The sequence below is a fragment of the Cnephaeus nilssonii genome, assembly GCF_951640355.1.
Source record: "Cnephaeus nilssonii genome assembly, chromosome: 1".
NCBI lineage: Eukaryota > Metazoa > Chordata > Mammalia > Chiroptera > Vespertilionidae > Cnephaeus > Cnephaeus nilssonii.
Window position 1 is genome coordinate 75,409,364 of NC_137072.1, and position 22,857 is coordinate 75,432,220.

The following is a 22,857-nucleotide window of genomic DNA, read 5'->3' on the forward strand; positions in this document are numbered from 1 at the left end:
GGAGTTTCTTTTCATACAAACTTATTTATTTGGATTTTTTTATATTTCAAATTATTGATACATTCAATAACTGTCACACTCGACATCCGAGTGCAAAAGGTTAAGGCAGCTACCATCAGTTCCTTTCTTATTTTGTTCTCTGAACTTGCCAAGTTACTCAGTTTTTCTGACCAATGTTTTCTTCTTTGACGTGGAAATAATTATCGTTTGTAGCTTATTGGATCTTTTTTTAAAGTGCAAAGTAAATGACATTAACATATGTACAACACGTTGCACAATGTCTGATAGGTAGTGGGCAGTTAACAAATGTTAGCAATTATGAAAGGCTGGGTCTAAATGTAAAGATGTTGTTATTCACACAGGCTAGCTAGCCTTTTGAGCAGCACTTCCCACAGAAGCATGCGTGACTTAGCAATTCTCTTCTAAGAACTCTTATTTACTAGTAACATTACCCATCATCTCAGGCATAAGTATTCGTACACAGTTTATTTGCTTACTTGCCATTTTTTTCTCAGTGATTTATTAAGATAAAGAAGTAATAAATAGTATACTTACTGTGTTTGTACTTCACATTGTAAGTCTTTGTAATAATCTTATCTATTAACTAGAGGCCTGGTGCATAACATTCATGCATGGGGGGGTGTGTCCCTCAACCCAGCCTGCACCCTCTCCAATCTGGGACCCATTGAGGGATGTCCGACTGCCCTTTTAGGCCCAATCCCAGTAGGATAGGGCCTAAACGGGCAGTCGGACATCCCTCTCACAATCCAGGACTGCTGGCTCCCAACTGCTCGCCTGCTTGCCTTTCTAATTGCCCCTAACCTCTTCTGCCTGCCAGCCTGATCACCCCCTAACCACTCCCTGCCAGCCTGATTGATGCCTAACTGCTCCCTGCCAGCCTGTTTGCCCCTAACTGTCCTCCCCTGCAGGCCTGGTTCCCCCCAACTGCTCTCCCTTGCAGGCCTGGGTCCCCCCCAACTGCCCTTCCCTGCAGGCCCAGTCGCCCCCAACTTCCCTCCTCTGCTGGCCTGGTCACCCCTAACTGCCCTCCCCTGCAGGCTTGATTGCCCACAACTGTCCTCCCTTGCAGGCCTGGTCCCTCCCAACTGCCCTCCCCTGCTGGCCATCTTGTGGCGGCCATCTTGTGTCCACAGGGGGCAGCCATCTTTGACCACATGGGGGCATCCATCTTGTGTGTTTGAGTGACGGTCAATTTTCATATTACTCTTTTATTAAATAGGATAGAGGCCTGGTGCACAGGTGGGGGCCGGCTGGTTTGCCCTGAAGGATGTCCCGGATCAGATTGGGGGTCCCCTTGGGGCATGCGGTGGCCTGGGTGAAGGGCCTGTGGTGGTTTGCAGGCTGGCCACGCCTCCCCATTGACTCAAGTGGAGGCCCTGGTATCTGGAGGTCTACTAACACTGTACTTATTTATCTTCTATAATTGAAACTTTGTAGCCTTGAGCAGAGCCAAGCCTCCTGCTCACTCCATGGCCTCAACCATTTTTGTTGGGATTTATTTATCTCTATAATTGAAATTTTGTAGCCTTGAGCAGAGGTCTGGGCCCGCCAGAAAGTTTGGCTTCCTCCATCGCCGGGGAAACCCAAGCCTCCTGCTCACTCCATGGCCACAGCCATATTGGTTGGGTTAATTTGCATACTTGCTCCTGATTGGCTGGTGGGCGTGGCTTGTGGGTGTAGCAGAGGTACAGTTAATTTACATATTACTCTTTTATTAGATAGGATAACTGGTAAACACAATAATAGGACCTGGAGAGTATTATGCTAAACAAAATAAGCCAGAGAAAGACAGCAATCACATGATATCACTTATCTTATATAATAAACTAGAGGCCCGGTGCACGAAATTCATGCACTGGGGGGAGGTGTGTCCCTCAGCCCAACCTGCACCCTTTCCAATCTGGGACCCCTTAGGAGATGTCCAACTGCCTGTTTAGGCCCGATCCCTGCCGTTGGACATCCCTTTCATAATTCGGGACTGCTGGCTCCCAACTGCTTGCCTGACTGCCTGATTGCCCCTAACCACTCCCCTGCCAGCCTGATTGACGCCTAACTGTTCCCCTGCTGGCCTGATCATCCCCAACTGCCCTCCTCTGACAGCCCGATCACCCCCAAATGCTCTCCCCTGCATATTCCCTCTTTATTAGATAGGGTTTTTTATTTAACATATTGAACAGTGTACCTGCTGTGGTCTTGACAAACCAGTAAAAATGTAAACCCAAACTAAAGGTGTCATAAAATAAACTCCTTAAACAGGAATTTCATGAGACCTTGGAAAGGTAATATCATGTGGTTGTTGGGCATATATTTGAATAAGTAGAAGGTTTATAGGTGATTTCACACTTTTTCATATTTTCTAAAAGTTTCCTTTTCTTTTATAATCAATAGATATGTAATCAACTGTCCATCTTTCCCTCCAAAAATTATTTTGAAAGGACAAAGTCATTTAGAGCCAAGTCTGTTAAGTAATGTAGGTGTCAAGATGGAAGGCTTTTCCACATAGAGGTCTACTAACACTGTACTTATCCATTTTCCCACAAACTTTTGGCCCATTTTTTCCCTTCTGTTAGAAATACTCCTTTCAAGATGCCTTTCTCCTCTTAATAATCTCAATCCTCTCTACCTATGAAAGTTCTACTGGGCCCTTTGAGGGTTGACCAAGTCTCTGTGGCCCTCTCCCCATCCTTGCAGCCAGATCTGCTTGCTCCTTCCTCAGTGTTCCCACAGTGTGCCGTGGACACAGCTCCAGCACAGTCCACACATGCAACCTGTTGTCACCATTTCCTGGGAACGTCCTGTCCTATTCTCTTCCCTTTATAGGGGAATCAAGCTGGAGTTTTGCAGGTTGGGAAGAAGCTGGCGCTGGCTAAAAGCGGAATGTGCCCAGAGGGGCGCAGACGCCTCCCAGCCAAAAGACCTACGGCCCGGGTCATGGCTGAGAGTGGATCCCACGGGGGAGGCACGCCCACAGCCCTGGCCACAGCTGGAAGTGGAACACGCTGAGAGGGGCGCAGGCGTCTCCCAGCCGACAGGCCTACGGCTAGGGCCACAGCTGGGTGTGGATCGCACTGAGAGGGGCGCAGGCATCTTCCAGCCTAAGGCCAGGGCCACAGCTGGGAATGGATCGCAGGAGCGGATCGCGCTGAGAGGGGTGCGGGACAGCCATGGACGCAGCCATGGACGCAGCTAAAAGCAGAACGCGCAGAGAGGGGTGCAGGCGCCTCCCAGCCAACAGGCCTAAGGCCCAGGCCTCCCAGGCCCACAGCCCTCGCCTCGGCTGGAAGCAAAAGGCGCTGAGAGGGGCATGGGCACCTCCCAGCTGACAGGCCTACAGCCCTGGCCATGCTGGGAGCAGAACTTGCTGAGAGGGGTGCAGGCACCTCCCAGCCAACAGGCCAATGACCTGGGTCACTGCTGGGAGCTGATAGCGCCAGAGGGCATGGCCGCCTCACAGGCCCACGGGCCGGGACTGGAAGCCGATCGCGGAAGGGGGGTTGGGGGGGCACGGGAGCCTCCCAAGTGGATGGCCAGGGCTGCAGCTGGGAGAAGATCATGCCAGGGATGCACGGGCCGAGGGAATAGGCTAGTAGCAGATCTTGCGGGGGGCGCAGCCACCTCCCAGGCCTACAGCCTGGGCCATGCTGCCGGCTCTCATCTGCAGCCGTCCCTGGGACTGGGGGTCTCCGGCGGGACTGAGAAGACTGGGCGCCGCCATCTTGTGTCAGGCCAGCAGGGGAGGGCAGTTGGGAGCGAACAGGCCTGCAGGGGTGGGCAGTTCAGGGGGGACCAGGCCTGCAGGGGAAGGCAGTTGGGAGGACCAGGCCTGCAGGGGAAGGCAGTTGGGAGGACCAGGCCTACAGGGGAGGACAGTTGGAGGACCAGGTGGCAAGGGAGGAAAGTTTGAGGTAACCAGGCATGCAGGAGAGGGCTGTTGGGGGTTACCAGGCCAGCAGAGGGGGGGGGGCAGTTAGTGGCAATCGGGCCTGCAGGGGAGCAGTTAGGCATCGATCAGGTTGGCAGGGGAGTGGTTAGGGGGTGATCAGACTGGCAGGCAGAAGCAGTTAGGGCCAACCAGGCAGGCAGGTAGGTGAGTGGTTGGGAGCCAGCAGTCCCTGATTGTGAGAGGGATGTGCCAGATTGGAGAGTGTGCAGTCTGGACTGAGGGACACCCCCTCCTCCTTGTGCACGAATTTCATGTACCAGGCCTCTAGTGAGTGAAATAAATGAAAAAAATAAATTTATGAACAAAATAGATTCAGGAACATGAAGCATGGAACAGACTGACAAATGTCAGAGGGAAGGGATGGGGTGGGAGCAGGGGGGTGGGGAAAGGGAGTAGAAATTAACCAAAGAACGTATATGCCTTTATGCATAACCCATAGACACAGGCAATAGTGTGGTAGGCCTGGGGGGAAGGCAAAGGAGTAGAGGGGAGCGGGTCAATTGAGGGGACAAAAGGGACATCTGTAATACTTTTAACAATAAAGATATATTTAAAAAATAATAATTTTTGCTAATGCCATGATATAAAATGTATTAAATATAGAGAATCCTATAGAATTAGCATCTCTACATTCTAAGCTAACTATAGAGTTTGCATCTCTACATTTCATGTCATATATGAAGTATCAGTTCCCAGGTCTGAGTGTAGAGTTCAGATATACCGTGGCTTCAAGAAATCGAATAGTAAGAATTTAACAATTATGAGAAAAAAAAAGAATTTAACAATTATGAGATGCAAAGAAAGGGTTGAAGGATCAAGTTTAAGAAAAAGAATCAGCCCTAACCAGTTTGGCTCAGTGGATAGAGCGTCGGCCTTTGGAATGAAGGGTCCCAGTTTCAATTCAGTCAAGGGCATGTACCTTGGTTGCGGGCACATCCCCAGTAGGGAGTGTGCAGGAGGCAGCTGATCGATGTTTCTCTCTCATCGATGTTTCTAACTCTCTATCCCTCTCCCTTCCTCTCTGTTAAAAAATCAATAAAAAAATAATAATAATAAAATGAAAATAAATATTAAAAAAAGAGAAAAAGAATCATAATTGAAGCTAAAGCAACAAGTTGACAGGTACAACACATGTTGCCCCTAAACATACAATTATCATAAAATATGAAGCTACCATGACGAGTAACATTTGGTAGAGAGAAAGATTTTAAGGGTATCACTGGTTTGAATCAAGTTGAAAAATAATTTGTCTTTCCTTTTTGTTTTAGAAGCAGAAAAATTTGTCTGCATCACATCTCATCAAATTTTCTATGTCAAGCCACATCATGTTAGAAAAATCCATTCTGCTGTTGTCTCTTCAGATAAGTCTCCTGGGAATCACTCTTGGTGGGAATGTTCTGATTTGGCCAGTGGATGGTAGTCATTGGCTAAATATTAAGATAATTATAGATGAGCTGATTAACAAACAGCATAATGTGACTGTCCTAGTTTCTTCTGGTGCATTTTACATCAAGCCCACCTCTAACCCATATTTGACATATGAAATATATAAGGTGCCCTTTGAGAAAGAAAAAATGGAAGAAGTTGTCTTGAATTTTATTTTGGCATGGATGGGAAATAAACCAACTCCTTCAACCATTTGGAGATTCTATCAGGAAATTGACATAGCCTTCAAGGACTTCAGTTCGATGAATAAAGAAATGTGTGATGGTGTTCTCAAAAACCAAAAGCTAATGGAAAAGCTGAAGAAAAGCAAATTTGAAGTCCTGGTATCAGATCCAGTATTTCCTTGTGGTGATATAATAGCTTTAAAATTTGGCATTCCATTTATGTACTCCTTGAGGTATTCTCCAGCATCGACAGTGGAAAAACATTGTGGGAAGACACCATACCCTCCTTCCTATGTTCCTGCTGTTTTATCAGAACTCACCGACAAGATGTCTTTTACTGACAGAATAAGAAATTTCATCTCCTACCATCTACAGGACTACATGTTTGATACTCTTTGGAAATCATGGGATGCCTATTATAGTGAAGCTATGGGTAAGTAACTTTGTTTGTATTATTTAAATTAAAACAAACAGAGCTCTTTTTATTTCCCATGATAATTTTTAGTCATACATATTGATAACTATCTATTATTACCATTTGATAACAGAAAAGACATAAAATGCAATATGCTTTGGAACTATAATTTGTTGTTTTCTGATTTTATGGACGTGAAGATACCAACTACATATTTTTATGCATAGCATACAGAGACAAATATAATTTTAAATTAGGACTTGATTCCATTTACATATTACATTGAAAATAGAAATCACCTAGAAACTTCAGTGGTGTGTGTGTGGGGGGGGAGGGCTGAAAGAGATTAAGCTTTCTGCAAGCCCATTATTAAATAGACCTTTGTATCTGTGTGTGTGTGTTTAAAAACACACATGTATATGAATTATCTTTGATCATTGCTCATAGACTTCCTACTGTTTAGCAGGCACTCTCTTGGATAGGGAGGTACAACAAAGACTAAGATAAAGTTCCTGGCTTCAAGGATTTCACAGTCAAACAGAGAAATTAGACATGAAAGGTAATACTTACAATATGAATGGCGTGGATAATGAAAATATATACATATAAAGAACAGAAATGGTATAAAGAAGCTAGGCATATATGACAGGACAGAGTGGTACTCTGAAAAACTTCAGAGTTGAGATGATACACAAGGAAATTTTTAAACAGTAAATATGAATTTTCCTGAAAATGAAGTGTGTGGGGGGAAAAAACAGTGTGCCTAATATTGTGGAATCTAGAAATAGCACATGTGTGTGGGTATTATTAACGAGTCTGTATTTAGGAAGGTCAAAGTATAAGGTGCAGAAGTATGGGAAAAAACTTTGAAGATGACAAGAATGAATGAATTACATAAATATTTTCCTTTTTAAAAATTCTTTATTGTTGAAAGTATTTTCCCCCATTGACCTCTCCCAGCCTGTCCCAGCCCCCAAGCCCAGGCCTTTACCCCCTTATTGTCTGTGTCCATTGGTTATTCTTATATGCATACAAGTTAATTGTGTGATCTCTTCCTACCTGTCCACCTTCCCCTACCTTTCTTCTGAGGTTTGACAGTCTGTTCTATACTGCTATGTCTCTGGATCTAGTATGTCATGCTAAGCATCTTGATTTGTATCTAACAAGTAACTGGGAACAATCTGAAGGGATGTTTTATGACTAGATTGCATCCCATATCATAAAAGCCTAATATGCTAAGTGTCCAGTCATCCATTCAACCAATCAAAGCGTAACATGCTAATGATATGTTAAGGCCGCTCAACCGCTCACTATGATGTACACTGACCACCAGGGGGCAGATGCTCCAACTGGTAGGTTAGCTTGCTGCTGGGGTCTGGCCCATCGGGACTGAGCGAGATGGGCTGGACACGCCCTGGACCCTCCCATGGCCCCTCCCCAGCTGGCCAACCTCCCGCATCCCTCCCTGGCCCTGATCATGCACTGGTGGGGTCGCTAGGCCTGGCCTGCACCCTCTTGCAATCCTTGGACCCCTTGGGGGATGTTGGAGAGCCGGTTTCGGCCTGATCCCACAGGCCAAGCCGAGGGATCCCACTGGTGCACGAATTAGTGCACCAGTCCTCTAGTCTTACATAAAACACATGGACAGATGTGGACCTAGAGTGGATAAATGTTAGACTGTAGGCTACTGCATCACTCCAGGAAACATGTGGGGAAAGCATGTACTACTGAAGTAGCTTATGAACTAGAAAAATAATGTAGATGGGAATTCATAGTAACACACTCAGGAGAGCAGGCTCTTGAAAAACAATTTCTGCTTACATGTGTGACCATAAAAAGTAATTAAGGTTCTTTGTACCTACACTTATTTATCGCATCTCAAACAGGGTTACTATTGAAAGGACTGTATTAGTTAACCAAAAAGATTTTTAGAAGATAAAAACTGTTCAATTAGTATTTGTTATCAGCTAAAATTAAAACAAGCTGATACCTAATTGGTAAAAGTGTTATAAGGGATGAGAAAGAGATTAATTATTTATTTTTAAATTGAGATATAATTGACATATAGTAGTGTCAGGTATACAGCATAATAATTTGATATCTAAAATAATAAAAGCGTAATATGCTAATTAGAGTGGGGGGTCCTTCTGGACGACCTTCCAGACAAAGCTGGTGCTGGGAGGGAAGCCCGAGTTTCGGGTGCCAGAGGGAAGCTGGTGCCAGCAGCTGGGGGAAGGAAGGCCTACTCTTTCATGAATTTCATGCATCAGGCCTCTAGTTCATATATATTGCAAAAAAATGATCACCAAAATAAGTCTAGTTAACATTCATTACCACACATAGTTATAAGTTTTTCCCTTAAGATGAGAACTTTTAAGATTTACTCTCTTAGCAACTTTCAAATACACAATACAGTATTATTAACTAGTAACCATGCTATACATTATATTCCCATTACTTATTTATTTTATAACTGGAAGTTAGTATATTTTGACTCCCTTCACCCATTTTGTCCACCCCCTACTCCCCCTTCTGGCAAATACCAATCTGTTCTCTGTATCTATGCATTTGGGTATTTTTGGTTTTATGTTTTTTTGTGTGTGTTTTTTTAAGCTTCCACAAATAAGTGAAATCATATGGTATTTGTCTTTTTCTGTCTGATTTATTTCACTTAGCATAATGCCCTTAAGTTCCATCCATGTTGTTGCAAATGATAAAATTTTCTTTTTTATGGCTGAATATCTCATTGTATATATAAATCACATTTTCATTATCTATTCACCCATCATTGGACAGTTGGGTTGTTACTATGTCTTGGCTATCTATACAAATAATAGAGGAATATGCAAATTGTCCAGGACATTGTCACAGTAATGACTGATAAGCAGGCTGTGAATGCAGCAGGCGCGGGTGGGCAGGGACTTTCAGTGTCAGGGGCGGGGCCCTGGTGGGGGCCTTCGCGTGCCTGCACCAGGGGTTCTGAGGCGCACAGAGGTCCACAGGCCTCAGCCAAGGCTAGGCCTGGGGTCGGGGCCATGGCAGGGGCCTCTGCACACCTATGCTGGGGGAGGGCCTGATCAGCAGCCTCAGCAGCTGCTGTGAGGGCTGGAGAGAGAGGCAGGACCTGATCAGCAGCCACCGCAGCTACTGCAAGGCCCAGAGAGAGAGGCAGGGCCTGATCAGCAGCCCCCACGGCTGTGGCACTGCGGACCTAGGTCAGAGCTCATGCAGGGGGCAACCAATCGATGTGTCCCTCTCACATTGATGTTTCTCTTTGTCTTTCCCTCTCTTCCATGCTCTCTAAAAATCAATTTGAAAATATCCTCAGGGAGGATAAGAAAGAAGAAAGAAAGAAAGAAAGAAAGAAAGAAAGAAAGAAAGAAAGAAAGAAAGAAAGAAAAGAAAGAAAGGGAGAAAGAAAGAGAGAGAGAGAGAGGAAGGGAGCGGGGAGGGAGGGAGGGAGGAAGGAAGGAAGGAAGGAAGGAAGGAAGGAAGGAAGGAAGGAAGGAAGGAAGAAAGAAAGAAAGAAAGAAAGAAAGAAAGAAAGAAAGAAAGAAAAAAAAAAGTTAGTTCATATCGTATGAAAGAAACATCTTGAAAATGCCTAAAGAAAGCTGTCATTTTTTTGTGGTGAAGGAAATGGAGTCCATGTTGATGAAAACACCTTGGTGGCTGCGAGGGCCAAGGTCTGGCAGCTACAGTGGCTGGCAGTGGCATTGGCAGCAGCAGCAGGATGATTGGGGCAGTGCCTTCCCCTGATTAACCTGGTGGCCTCCCACAGAGGGAGGACAGACTGCGGCTTAGGCCTGCTCCCAAAGGACATCCCCTGAGGGCTCTCGGACTGTGAGAGGGGGCAGGCTGGGCTGAGGGTCTCCCCCCGCCCGTTTATGAATTTTCATGCACTGGGCCTCTAGTTGTAAATAATAGGCTATGATCATAGTGGTCCAGACATTTCTTTGAAACAGTAATTTTCTTTTCTTTGGAAGTATACTCTAGAAGTGGAATTGATGGATTGTTATGGAGTTCTATTTTTAACTTTTTCAGTAATCTCTTTAAAGTCGTTCAGTGCATAATGTTTTCATCAAAAATGAACCACATATATGAGTGTGGTCTCATAAGATTATAATGGAGCTGATCATTTTCTATCCCCTAGTGATGACAGTAGTAGATACTGTAACGTTGTAGCACAATGCAATACTCCTGTGTTTGTGGACATGCTGGTGTAAACAAGCCTACTGTGCTGATAGTCACATAAAAGTATAGCACATAAAATCATGTACAATTCATGATACTTGATAATAATGAACTCTGTTACTGGTTTATATATTTACACAACTATACTTTTAATTGTTATTTTAGAGTGTACTCTTTCTACTTATTTTTTAAAAAGCTTGCACCCTGACCAAGTAGTTCAGGTAGTTAGGGCATGGACTTGATAAGCCAAGCTTGCGAGTTCAGATCCACATCAGGGACATACAAGAAGCAACCAATGAATGCAGAAATAAGTGGAACAACAAATGGATGTTTCTCTTTCTCTCTCTCTCTCTCTCTCTCTCTCTCTCTCTCTCTCTCTCTCTCTCAAAAAAAAAGTATTTAAAAAAAAGCTTGCTGTAAAACAATATGCCATGTTACACTAGCAGCAGCCTCATACACCTTATGTTTACTGCATCTGTTGATTGCATCATTTTCTCTTATTCTTGATTTAATCTCACGTTTTTTTTATAAATTTAGTGTAACATTTAAAAATTCACAGAAGTGTACAGAAATATCCTAGGCCTTCACACTCACTAGCCACTCACTCACTGAGTCACCCAGAACAGCTTCCAGAGCTGCAAGTTCCATTAATTGTGAGTGCCCTATACCAGTGTATCATCTTTTTTAATCTTTCCTTCTGTGTTTTCACTGTACCTTTTCTGTTTAGATATATATTTAGCTACACAAATACTTACCATTGTTTTATAATTACCTACAGTATTCAGTCAGTAACATGCTTTATACGCTTGTAGCCTAGGAGCAATAGGATGTTCTGTATAACCTAGGTGTGTAGTAGGCTACACCATCTATGTTTGTTTAAGTGTACCCTATGGTGTTTGCATAACAACAAAATTGTCTACAGTGCATTTTTCAGAATATATACCCATCCTTAAGTGGTACACGATTGTACTGTCTTCCAAAGGTGCTATACCAACATACATCCCCACCAACAGTGCACAAGGGTTCCCTGTTCTCCATATTCTCATCAACACTTATCTATTTTATAACAGGTGTGAGGTGATATCTCATGTGGTTTTAATTTGCATTTTCCTGATGATTAGTGATGTTGAGCATCTTTTCATGTACCATTTGGCCATTTGTATATCTTCTTTAGAAAAGTATCAAATCTTCTGCCCATTTTTAATCACATATTTTTGTTAATGAGTGTTTACATATTTTACATATTAACACCTTATCACAGCAATGATTGGCAAATATTTTCTCCCATTCAGTAGGTTGCCTTTTCATTTGTTGATGGTTTCCTTTGTTGTGCTGATGCTTTTTTAGTTTTATGTCATCCCACTGTTTATATTTGCTTTTATTGCCTTTGCTCTTGGTTTCAAATCCCAAAAAGTCATCATTAAGACCAATGTCAAGAAGCTTACTGCCTATGTTTTCTTCAAGGGATTTTATGGTTTCAGGTCTTATAATTAGGTCTTTAATCCATTTTGAGTTAAGTTTTGTGTCTGGTGTAAGAGAGTGTTCAGTGTTATTCTTTTGCATATGGTTGTCCAGTTTTCCCAACACCATTTATTAAAGAAACTTCCTTTACCCATTGTATATTCTTGGATTCTTTTTCATAAATGAATTGACCATGTAGCCATGAGTTTATTGGTAAGGAGTGTCTTAGTGTTAGTTATAGTTGCTGCATCACCTTTTCTGGATATGTTAAATAGTTGCCCCAAATTAAAAAATGAATTTTCTCTGGAAATGTAAACAGAGACCTACTTATCCTGTCATTCAGAGAGAATAACACTCTGAGGGTCATAAACTGTCCTATGATGATAGCAGTAGATAGTCAACATCATGGGGCTAAAAGTGAAAAATAGAAGATGACGAAATTGTCATTTTATGAGGTAATGAAGTTGTTAATATTTCAAAAACCCTTTAATTTCCTCGTGCATGCAGGAAACTAACAGTGACATCCAAGTCTGTGCAGTGTCTCAGTTCATAAAATAGAGGAAGGTAAGTGGAGCCTTCTTTGCTCACTAGATATGTCCCCATTTTTATCTCATTATCTAAACTTTTATCAATTGCTCCTTCTCAACCTTGAAGTAATGACTATCATGATTACACTGCTCCTATTCATTCTGGTGAGATTATCCCCAGATAAACCTTCCCCATGCTGGCAGTCTCAGTATCACAGGTTCCATTGTATTGTGCTTGTTAGTTAATGCTGGTAATAAAACCACTTGGTCCCACTGTTCTTCAAGTCTTCACAACCTCACACGAGACTAATACTCCTTAACAATTTGTTCATGGGAATGTAATGAAGATTTCTAAAAATGTTCCTAACACTCTGATGTTGATAATATCATGTTTCTAATCAAATTATACTTCTCTGACTTAGCATGAGTATTTAAGTTTGTTTTACTAAAACACATTCTTATTGATGCCCAAGGACATGAACACTCATACTCAAAACACCAGGTAAGAAGCAGTAGTACTGACTTGGCAGAGTAATTTATTTTTGTGCAAGTCTTTGTACATGTGATAAATGTGAATGATAAATAGAACTCATGTGTAAAAATAACATTTCCAATTTGTAATTTGAATTTACTTTTACTTTAGCTTGATTGCTCTAATCAAATTCATTGCAAAGTATCCATATGCACTCAGGTCTCAGGTTGTCACACTTGAGTAAATAAACAGAACAGTTCTGCAGTGCAATGCAATGAGAACGTCAAAGTGAGTCCTTAATATTTGCTAATTGCTAGGAATTGGATATTATAATGTCAAATTACTTCTTTTATTTCAAGTCATGGGTATTAGGCTCAGACTCCTGGATATCATTATAGTAATAGCAGTTAACATTTATTGATCCCATCCTGTGCCACAGACATTGTAATAAGTGCTTCATGTGTATTATATCTCTTTATCCTTACAATAAATTTGTGAAGAAAAAACTACTATTACAGATTAAAATGTTGAGGCTTAGAAATATCAAACATGTTAAAATAAAATTATATAGCTACCAGTTTTGAGAAAATAGTTTTCAAACTGAAGTCTTTCTGACACCAAAGCTTCTAGAAAAATTTTTCTCCCCTTTTAAAATTTCAGGTACAAATCTAGCAATTATTTAGAATATTTTTGGTTTAAACTTTCTTGGGTACTTTCTTCTTTCTTTCAGTGTATTTAGCCTTTGAAATTGGCAGTTCTATTTCTCATCTACTTTGTTTTGCTGAATGGAATTTAATTGGGCCATGTTATCACTAGGGAACTTGCTATTCCCTTAAGCACAGGTCTCCAGGTGATTCTGTTGCCTGGAGAAATTTGCCTGAGGATAGCTTTTGAGTCTTAAGTAAGCTTTTCTTTAAAAGAAAGAAAAACCTGCTGCAGATTTCAATATATTTGTTTAAAGTTGAACCAGGTAAATTTTATTTCTATGTTTGTATTAACAACAACAAAAAAAAGCCACAAAAATTAGGGGAACATTTAAGGAAGAATAATGTAGCATTTTAATGACAGTAAAAAATATTTATAATCCATAAACATTACCTTTTGCTACCAACAGTTTTATACTTTGGCCACTATAAAAACAAACAGGTTTTTATTTGTTTGAGTAATCTTTACATGTCAAAATTTTATAAATACCTAGTGTAGTATTATAAATAATTAACTGATTTCTGAGAACTAAATCAGAAATTAATAACAATAAATTATCTTGCAAATATATTAATTTAAATAGGAAAAAAAACATCTTCAAAAAAGAAAAAAAAATTTGACCATAATATTTAGATCTTTGCATGAACTAAGTAATAATAGACCACAGCTAATTAACATAAAATAAAGTGATAGAAATTAAACAAATTTGAGTATGTATATTTACAAAGTGTTTACAATAGAGTGAACATTTTATTTATTTATTTAAAATGTTATTGATTTTTTTTTTAAGAGAGAGAGAGAGAACACCAATGTAAGAGAGAAACACCAATCTTTAGCCTCCAGCATGCGCCCTGATGGGACTCAAACCTGCCAACTTTTGGTGTACAGGACAATGCTCCAACCAACTGAACCACCTGGCCAGGGCTACACTGAACATATTAAAGGAGAAAAAATGTATTGGAGTCTTTTTCCCTAAAGAATAATATATTTTGGCTTGGATCTTTCTTTTTCTTTCTCCCCCCCCCCCCCTTTCCTTCTAGTTTTCCATTGTGCTCCTCCTTCCTTCATTCCTTTCTTCCTCTATTTTAAAATTTAACTTAATCTTGATTTTTTAGAACTTTTCAAATAAGTGTTGGTAGCATTACCTTTTCCACAATGATCCATGAGCTGGATAACCGCCACAGGCATGATATCCAAGACGAAATTGGTTCTGGGTCATGCACAATTCCCAGAGAGAACTGTCACTCTTTTTTTTTTTTCCTCTCCCACTTAATGAAAGAGAATGGAGGTTATAATTTTTGTGGGTATAATCTTGAATTTCATATTATGAACCTAAAAATAAAAGGTCAAAGTGACCTAAGTAAAAGGGTGGACTGATAATCAAATTAACACAAGACAAATTAATAGTAGAAAATGACCAAAATTATTATGTACGTACATATGGGGGTTCCATAGAATATGAAACCCAGGACAGATCAGGCAGTTGGGCATACATGCCATGTTGAGCTAAGGTAAAAAGGGTGGTGTGGTTTGGGACTTCAAAGAGTAGGAGGCAATTCACGTGGAGATAGAAAAGCCAATTTTAGGTAAATAAATGTTTGTTGGGCCATGTTAAGCAATAAGACACAGAGAAGACTTTGATCAAAGGTGCCTTGCTAGGTTCCTCCCTGTCTACCAAACACTAGTCATATTAAACTACATAGTTATTGGTGATGATGCCTCCCTGCCTGGAACAGGTCCTCTATCTAATTCTTTTAGGCACCTGGGAAGAAAGTCAAAGTTTTTTCTTCAGTCTTTCATTTCTTGAAAATATCCAGCTTAAAATTATTAATATCCCAAAAGGCATATTTTAGGGTGGCAAACTCTGCTTCCCCTTGGCACCAAAACTTGGGCACTCCAGTGAGAGGAATGAAAGGAGGTGATGAGATTGGGTTAAATTGGTCATTTGTAATGTAAAATTCTCTTCCTACAACATTTTATATAGCTAACATTTATGGCATACAGATGCTGTTCTGAATAATTTGTATGCATTATTTCATTCAGTCTTCACAACTATAGGAAAATAGGCACCATCATTTCCTCCCATTTTGTAATAAGAAAGCTGAGTAACTTGCCTGAAGTTATAAACAAGAATCAAGAAGGTGGTGAAGCATTTGATGGCAAACCTGGGGCTAAAATGAAAGCTCTAGAAAGATTCTCAGTATATATATATACATTTAAGCATTCAAAAGAATTAACTAAATGCCAATCAAGCCAAATAAAATTGAAGTACTAATGTGACGCTAAAACTTTGAAGTCACTAAGGAGTTGACAACTCATATTCCTAAAACAGTATGAAGGCTGATTTCCAAGCTTTTGTGGCCTCTGGGGCCACCTCCAAATCTGAGAGGCAATGAGAAAAAAATCAGCATGAGGAAATCCTAGCTGTCCTGTGCAATGCTTCAGAAGCACAGGAGGAAGAGACCTTGAAGTCAGGGCATGTCTTTGGGTGGAAAGTATGTAAGAAAGAACTTCCATACAAAAATGTTACTTTAGGGATTCTTGATTCAAACTAATAGCATTATAGGCAGTTTAAGAAATTTTGTTCTAAGGTGATTTTATACAGATGAACTAAATGTTCTTCAGAAAGTGTTATATACCAAATATGATTAAATATGAGTTTTATTTCTATTTTATTCCCTTTAAAGTAAACAGACAGAAATTAAAATGAAAACTTGATTTAAAGAACAAGGACAATATTCTAATTGGTGCAAATTTTCTATGGCTAATCTGTTTTGTATGTAAAAATACCTTATAATAAAGACATACAATTTGAAGGTGCTATATGTTTTGACCAAGTGGCTTTAGCAATAAGAAGTGCTACTTTTCATTTAACCTGATTTTGGAAAGACATATTAAATTGGAGATACATTTTATAAATAATAGTTATTATCACAGAGTATACAGATACTAGGCTTATAACCTGCTTGCCTTTTTTTCTTTAAAATAGGACCATATTTTGTTTTTGTTGTTGAAATAATCATATTAATGCATATAAGAATTTTAATTACATTGTTTTCCTTTTCGTCTGTAGATCAATTGACCTATGAATGAGTGTAGCTGTTACATAAAATATTATTTTATTTGGAAAAAAAAAACTTATATAAATATACTTTCAAAATTTATTTTCATCTGAAAAGAACTACAGTAGATTGGTTTCCATAATGGCTATCACCATGCCTAAGAAGTTTGGCTTCCTGCTGGTTTTTAATTTGACTCTGACTGAAATTGTTTTAAGTGGAAATGTGTTAATTTGGCCAACGGATGGTAGCCATTGGTTAAATATTAAGATCATTCTAGAAGAGTTAACTCAAAGAAATCACAGTGTGACCGTACTGGCTTCATCAGCAACTTTATTCATCAACTCCAATCCTGATTCTCCTATAAATTTTGAGGTGATACCGGTTTCCTTTACGAAGAACAATATAGATTCCTTAATTGAACATATGATCATGCTGTGGCTAAACCATAGACCAACTCCTCTCACACTCTGGACTTTCTACAAAGAACTAGGAAAACTCCTAGATACTTTTTTTCAAATTAACATACAAATCTGTGATGGAGTATTAAATAACCCCAAGTTAATGTCAAGACTTCAGAAAGGTAGTTTTGATGTGTTAATAGCCGACCCAGTAACCATCTGTGGGGACCTGGTTGCTCTGAAATTAGGAATCCCATTTATGTACACATTGAGGTTCTCTCCAGCCTCAACAGTAGAGAGACACTGTGGGAAAATCCCTGCACCTGCCTCCTATGTACCTGCAGCCTTGTCAGAGCTCACCGACCAGATGACCTTTGGTGAAAGGGTTAAAAATGCCATATCTTATCCTCTGCAAGACTACATATTTCAGTCCTACTGGGGAGAATGGAATGTGTATTACAGCAAAGTTCTAGGTAAGTCTCTACAATGTCCTCTTATTAATGACTCTTCATACCTTATTTATTCTTTTTGTAAATACAGTAAAAGGTTTTCATCACACTGCATATGCCAAACTGAAGAAAATATACTTATTACTAGAGGCCCCATGCATGAAGATTGGTGCAAGAATGGGTCTTCCTTGCCCTGGCTGCTGGCACCTCATTCGCTCTGGACAGAGCTGTCTTTTCACTCAGGCCCAGAGATGCCTTTCTACCTTCCCACACTGCCCAAAGGCCCAGAGAGGGTGGGCTGGTGCAGAACGCAAGCATCCCACCCCACCCTTGGCCACTCGGCACCTGCATATGCAAATCAACCCACCTTCTTTGTTGGGTTAATTTGCATACTCACTCCTGATTGGCTGGTGGGTGTTGCAAAGGTACGGTCAATTAGTATCTTACTCTTTTATTAGTGTGATATCTTCATACAAATAACTGGTCATTATTTTTGGTACATTCCTTAAAATTGAAATGGTGGTATTAATATGTATGCTATTAATGAAAATAATATTGTGCCTATTTAAGAAACAGCTTTTCAATGTGTAAATCAATCTTCAAATATCAATGGAAGTACCTTTACTAGGATAAATTATGACACTGCCAAAAAATACTTTGGCAACATTTTGAAGTGATACATGATTTATTTTCCCTTCTTGGTTCATCATTCTTTTCTTTGCAGAAAACTTTTAAAACTTGGGTTTATACCCTTCTCTGCCTTTCACTATTTCTCCATCCTTAGACTCCCCTGAGTTTTGGGGATAAAGGTGTCTTCAACTTAATTTTTCAGTTTACTTTGGCAAGTCTCAACTTTCCTTGCTTCGCAGATTCCTTATGAGGATCAAGCAAAATAATGCAAACTGCCAAGGCCAGTTCTGACTGCCTATTTACTTCTCTTTCTGTTCTTTATGAGCCTTCTTCCCTTTATTTTTCTAATTTATTCTTCCCTGCATATTTTCCCCTCTAGATCTATCAACAGTATTCCAGGTGTTAATTAACAACAGGAATTAATAGTTGATTCAATCAATGGTACTTTCTTACAAAGACCATATTCAAAATATTATTATGTTACACAACTTTTGACCTTCCTCTCTCCCTCGATTTCTTTTTCTTTCTTTCTCCCTCTCTTTCTTCATTTTTTTCCTTCCTTCCTTTACTCCCCCTTCCCTCCCTTCCTTCCTCCCTTCCTTCCTTCCTCCCTTCCTTCCTTCCTTCCTTCCTTCCTTCCTTCCTTCCTTCCTTCCTTCCTTCCTTCCTTCTTTCCTTCCTCTTTCTTCCCTTCCTTCCTTCCTTCCTTCCTTCCTTCCTTCCTTCCTTCCTTCTTTCCTTCCTTCCTCTTTCTTCCCTTCCTTCCTTCCTTCCTTCCTTCCTTCCTTCCTTCCTTCCTTCCTTCCTTCCTTCCTTCCTTCCTCCCTTCCTCCCTTCCTTCCATTCTTCCTCCCATCCTTCTTTCCATCTTTTCTTCCTTTCAATCTTGCTTTCTTTGTGTAAAAAAGTATTTATTGAACAACAACCCAGTATCTAAAACTCTTCTGTGTACTGGGAATACAAGAGTTAGCAAACAAATCAAAATCTCTATCCCCATAAGCTTACATTCTAGTAAGAGGAGACAAATGATAAATAAAATAAATATGAAAAATATATAGAAAGTTAAAGTGTAATATATGCTCTATGGTAGACCTAAAAAACTGGATTGTTCTAGGAGTAGGATTACACTTTTAAATAGGATGGTCAGGAAAGGTCTCTAATGAAAGGGTGACCTTTGAACAAAGACCCAAGGGTAGTGAGGGTGACAGCCAAAGGCTCCCTGGAGGAAAGCTCTCAGGCATAGTTAAGAACAAGTACAAAGACCTGTGCAAGCTATAGATGCAGTAATATTTTTATTATAATTTAATATTAATTGTGTCCTTCACAAGTAGGATTTGCATATGTGTATTTTTTTCTTTCCTTGATGTTAGAATATATTTCATCCAATTTTCCATCACTTAAACTTTTGAAATTCTTCACAGAATTGGTCTAGAGGGATAATATTGAACATATCACACATATAAATAAGACATATGCAAGTTAACTAAAATTTGCATATACTTTTGAAGATATGGTAATTAGAATTTTGAAAGTAAAATTTTGTTTTAATATTCTTTATAATGCAACTTAACTATATTTTCTTTATTTCTTAATTCCAAATTTCATATGCCTCAAAAATGTATTTTTCCTGTAAATTTAGATGTTAGTCACATGATTATTTTCTAAGACATCCAAAATGTGTTCAATAATAATTATCACTACATATATATATATATATATATATCACATACTGACTATTATAGGTACTGAATAAGCTAATGGTCTAGATACCTTAAATAATGGGATTACAAAAGGTAAGATTGTGGCCCTAACCGGTTTGGCTCAGTGGAAAAAGCGTCAGCCTGTGGACTGAAGGGTCCCAGGCTCAATTCTGGTCAAGGGCATGTACCTTGGTTGCGGGCACACCCCCAGTAGGGAGTGTGCAGGAGGTAGCTGATCGATGTTTATCTCTCATCGATGTTTCTAACTCTCTATTTCTCTCCCTCTCCTTCTCCCTTCCTCTCTGTAAAAAATCAATTAAAAATATGTATATATATATATATATATATATATATATATATATATATATATAAAGTAAAATTGTGAAGGGTCTTGAAAAGCACATAAGATTCTTAGTTCAAGTTCAATCTGCTAACTGTGTGATCTCAGGCAAGGCCAGGACAAATTATATAATGCGTGAGAAGCATGTTCCCAACTTCTCATTTTCACAGGATAATCTGTTTCAGAAATCCCACAGGTTGAGAAGTTCAGTGTATTATTTACTTAAATCCTTCATCTTCCTCATGTTACTAAACCTATTTGAAATATATTGTCAGGAAGAACTGGTATAATCCAATTTGTCTTTTGTTTTTAATTATATTTTTAAATTATTAATGACACCTGATAACTGTAAACTGATCATGAAATAGGAGGGGCACCTGATATTTAATATTATCTTTGAGTACAAGAGATTTAATAACATGGAAAATTTCTGTGCAGTTTCCATTTCAATAATTGTGCTTCACTTCTGTAGGGAAAATAAACCAGAAAAACAGTATGATTAACAGTGGTAAAGAAAAATCCCAAATATCTATATTGAAGGAAAGAGAAAGAAATAATAAGGAAATATCTAGCTGCACTAGTTAAAAATCCTGTTTTATTTTCCAGGGAGGAAGTCCTAAATCTTATTGATGAAGCAAATAAAAATCATCATCAACTCAATTTTAAATATGCTTCTAACATTTAATGGAACAGGCATGTTTGGAAAATATGACAATCACTGCTATTCATTTTCAGGAATAAATCTATTGCTAAATCTCACCCAGGTGCAGTGTTCCATGGGGCACTTTCAGATTTCACTGATCTCTCCCCTGACCCTTGAATTGAGAGATATCCCATACAACATATAGATAATTCTTATGTGCATAGGATTTGGGACTAGCCTGTGCTGTATCTATAGTAAGGCAAGGGCTTGAACACTGTAGTGAAAATAGCTAAACAGGTAAGGCAACTTGGATGGCCCCACTTTGCCTGTGTCTTGGTTTCCCAGTCTTCTCTCTTTCCAAGTGCACTACAGATCAGGAGAGCAGAAAGCCCAGTACTTGGCCAGTGTAGCCCACTTTTACCTGTCAGTACCATGTTGGCTCTATGCTGCCCTCTCTTTCCTTCTATGTTAGATAAGTTTCCTAGAAGTAATGCTACCTATTCCAGCCCATGGAAACAAAAAAGCCTCTAAACATTTTCCCCTGAGACCACTTGCCTGGAACTGGGCTCAGTTATGCCCAACATTATTTATATGTGATCTCTCACTCCCCTTTGGAGCCCAGTATTTTGTTTGTTAGTTTTTAATGTGTCCCACTCCAATTATAAGCCCCGTTCCTGACCTCCCATCCTTTTTTTCTGGAAAAATTGGATCTCTCTGTTCATCTTCTGTCATATGAGTCTTCTAATTTCTTCTCATATAAAGCTTTCCTGTGGTCAGTGCTGTGAGGTGTTCTTAAATTTTCTGTGAACTTTCTTTTGAAGTAAAACATAAATTGAACATTTACAGCTCATTGAGGTTTCACAATGTGAACCCACCCATGCAACCAGCACCCAAATCCAGAAACAAAATATTTTACAACCCATAACTCCTCTTCATTGTTCATAACAACCCCTACAAACCCCCTCCACATCTAGGTGTGAACACTTTCTTGACTTCTAACACCATTGAGTATTTTTGCTTGATTTTAAATTTTGCATTAATGAATCACACATTGTGTACTCCCATTCTAAGTCCCATCTTACTTCTTTTAACATCATGTTTACAATATTTGTCTAACTATAGCAAATATAATAATATATTTGTTCATTATATCTGTTGCATCTATCTAATAAAAGAGTAATATGCAGATTGATCATCACTGCAACACACAATATAGCTGCCCCCATGTGGTCAAAGATCCTGCCCCCATGTGGACACAAGATGGCCACCACAAGATGGCCAGCAGGAGAGGGCAGTTGGGAGGCACCCGGCCTGCAAGGGAGGGCAGTTGAGAGGGACCAGGCCTGCAAGGAAGGGCAGTTGGAGGTGATCAACCCTGCAGGAGAGGGCAGTTAGGGGTAACCAGGCTGGCAGAGGAGGGAAGTTGGGGGCAAACAGGCTGGCAGCAGAGTGGTTAGGGGGTGATCAGGCTGGCAGGCAGAAGCGGTTAGGGGCAATCAGGAAGGCAGGCAGGCAAGCAGTTGGGAGCCAGCAGTCCTGGATTGTGAGAGGGATGTCCGACTGCCCATTTAGGGATCCGACTGCCCACAGGGATCGGGCCTAAACGGGGAGTCGGACATCCCTCGAGGGGTCCCTTATTGGAGAGGGTACAGGCTGGGCTGAGGGACAACCTCCCTCCGTGCACGAATTTCGTGCACCGGGCCTCTAGTATAATTACAATTTGTTAATTTGCACAATTATATAGATCCTATTGAATTAATACACCACATTTTACTTATACATTCTACTGTTGATGGACATGTAAACTATCTGGTGTTAGCTATTTATCATAAACAATGCTAAAAACATTCTTGTACATGTCTTTTGGTAAATATACATGTGCCATACTGTTGGGTTTATTTATAAGAGTGAAATTTCTAGGCCATAGTATATGCCAATGTTTAGCTTTAGTAGGTACTGCTAAAATCTAGTTTCACAAGTGCTTGTATCAATTAATAACCCTACCAGTGGTGCACTGGAATTCCAATTTTTCTCCATTCTTACTAACACTTAGATATTTTTTCCTTTTAATAAAATGTAACCAAACTGTTGATGTATAGTGTCATCACATTTTTTATTATTAAGGGATAATTGACCTATGGCTAAAAAAAAGTACATAAAGTTTACAGTGTGGTTTATTTTGACAAAGGTATATACCTCTGTGACTATCAACCTCTTGGATCCCTCTCTAACAAAACTACTCTCCAGACTTTTTCAGATACTGAGTAACTCCTGAAAACTAATATCT

At 39.9% G+C, this 22,857-nt stretch overlaps 1 protein-coding gene across 2 annotated transcripts in view; it reads left to right on the forward strand.

Moving 5' to 3' along the window:
* The window catches only part of LOC307112245 (UDP-glucuronosyltransferase 2A1-like), a gene marked incomplete at both ends in the record, with an annotated part of 57,182 nt that overhangs the window by 12,117 nt on the left and 22,208 nt on the right, over positions 1–22,857 (forward strand). Inside the window, 2 exons of one of the 2 annotated variants that reach the window (XM_079792726.1) lie at positions 5,239–5,782; positions 17,057–17,281. In XM_079792726.1, the coding sequence (XP_079648852.1) occupies positions 5,239–5,782; positions 17,057–17,281 (769 nt within the window). Of the gene's footprint in view, positions 1–5,238; positions 6,008–17,056; positions 17,282–22,857 lie in introns of those variants that run through there. The other variant, XM_079792728.1, reaches the window with a different exon arrangement.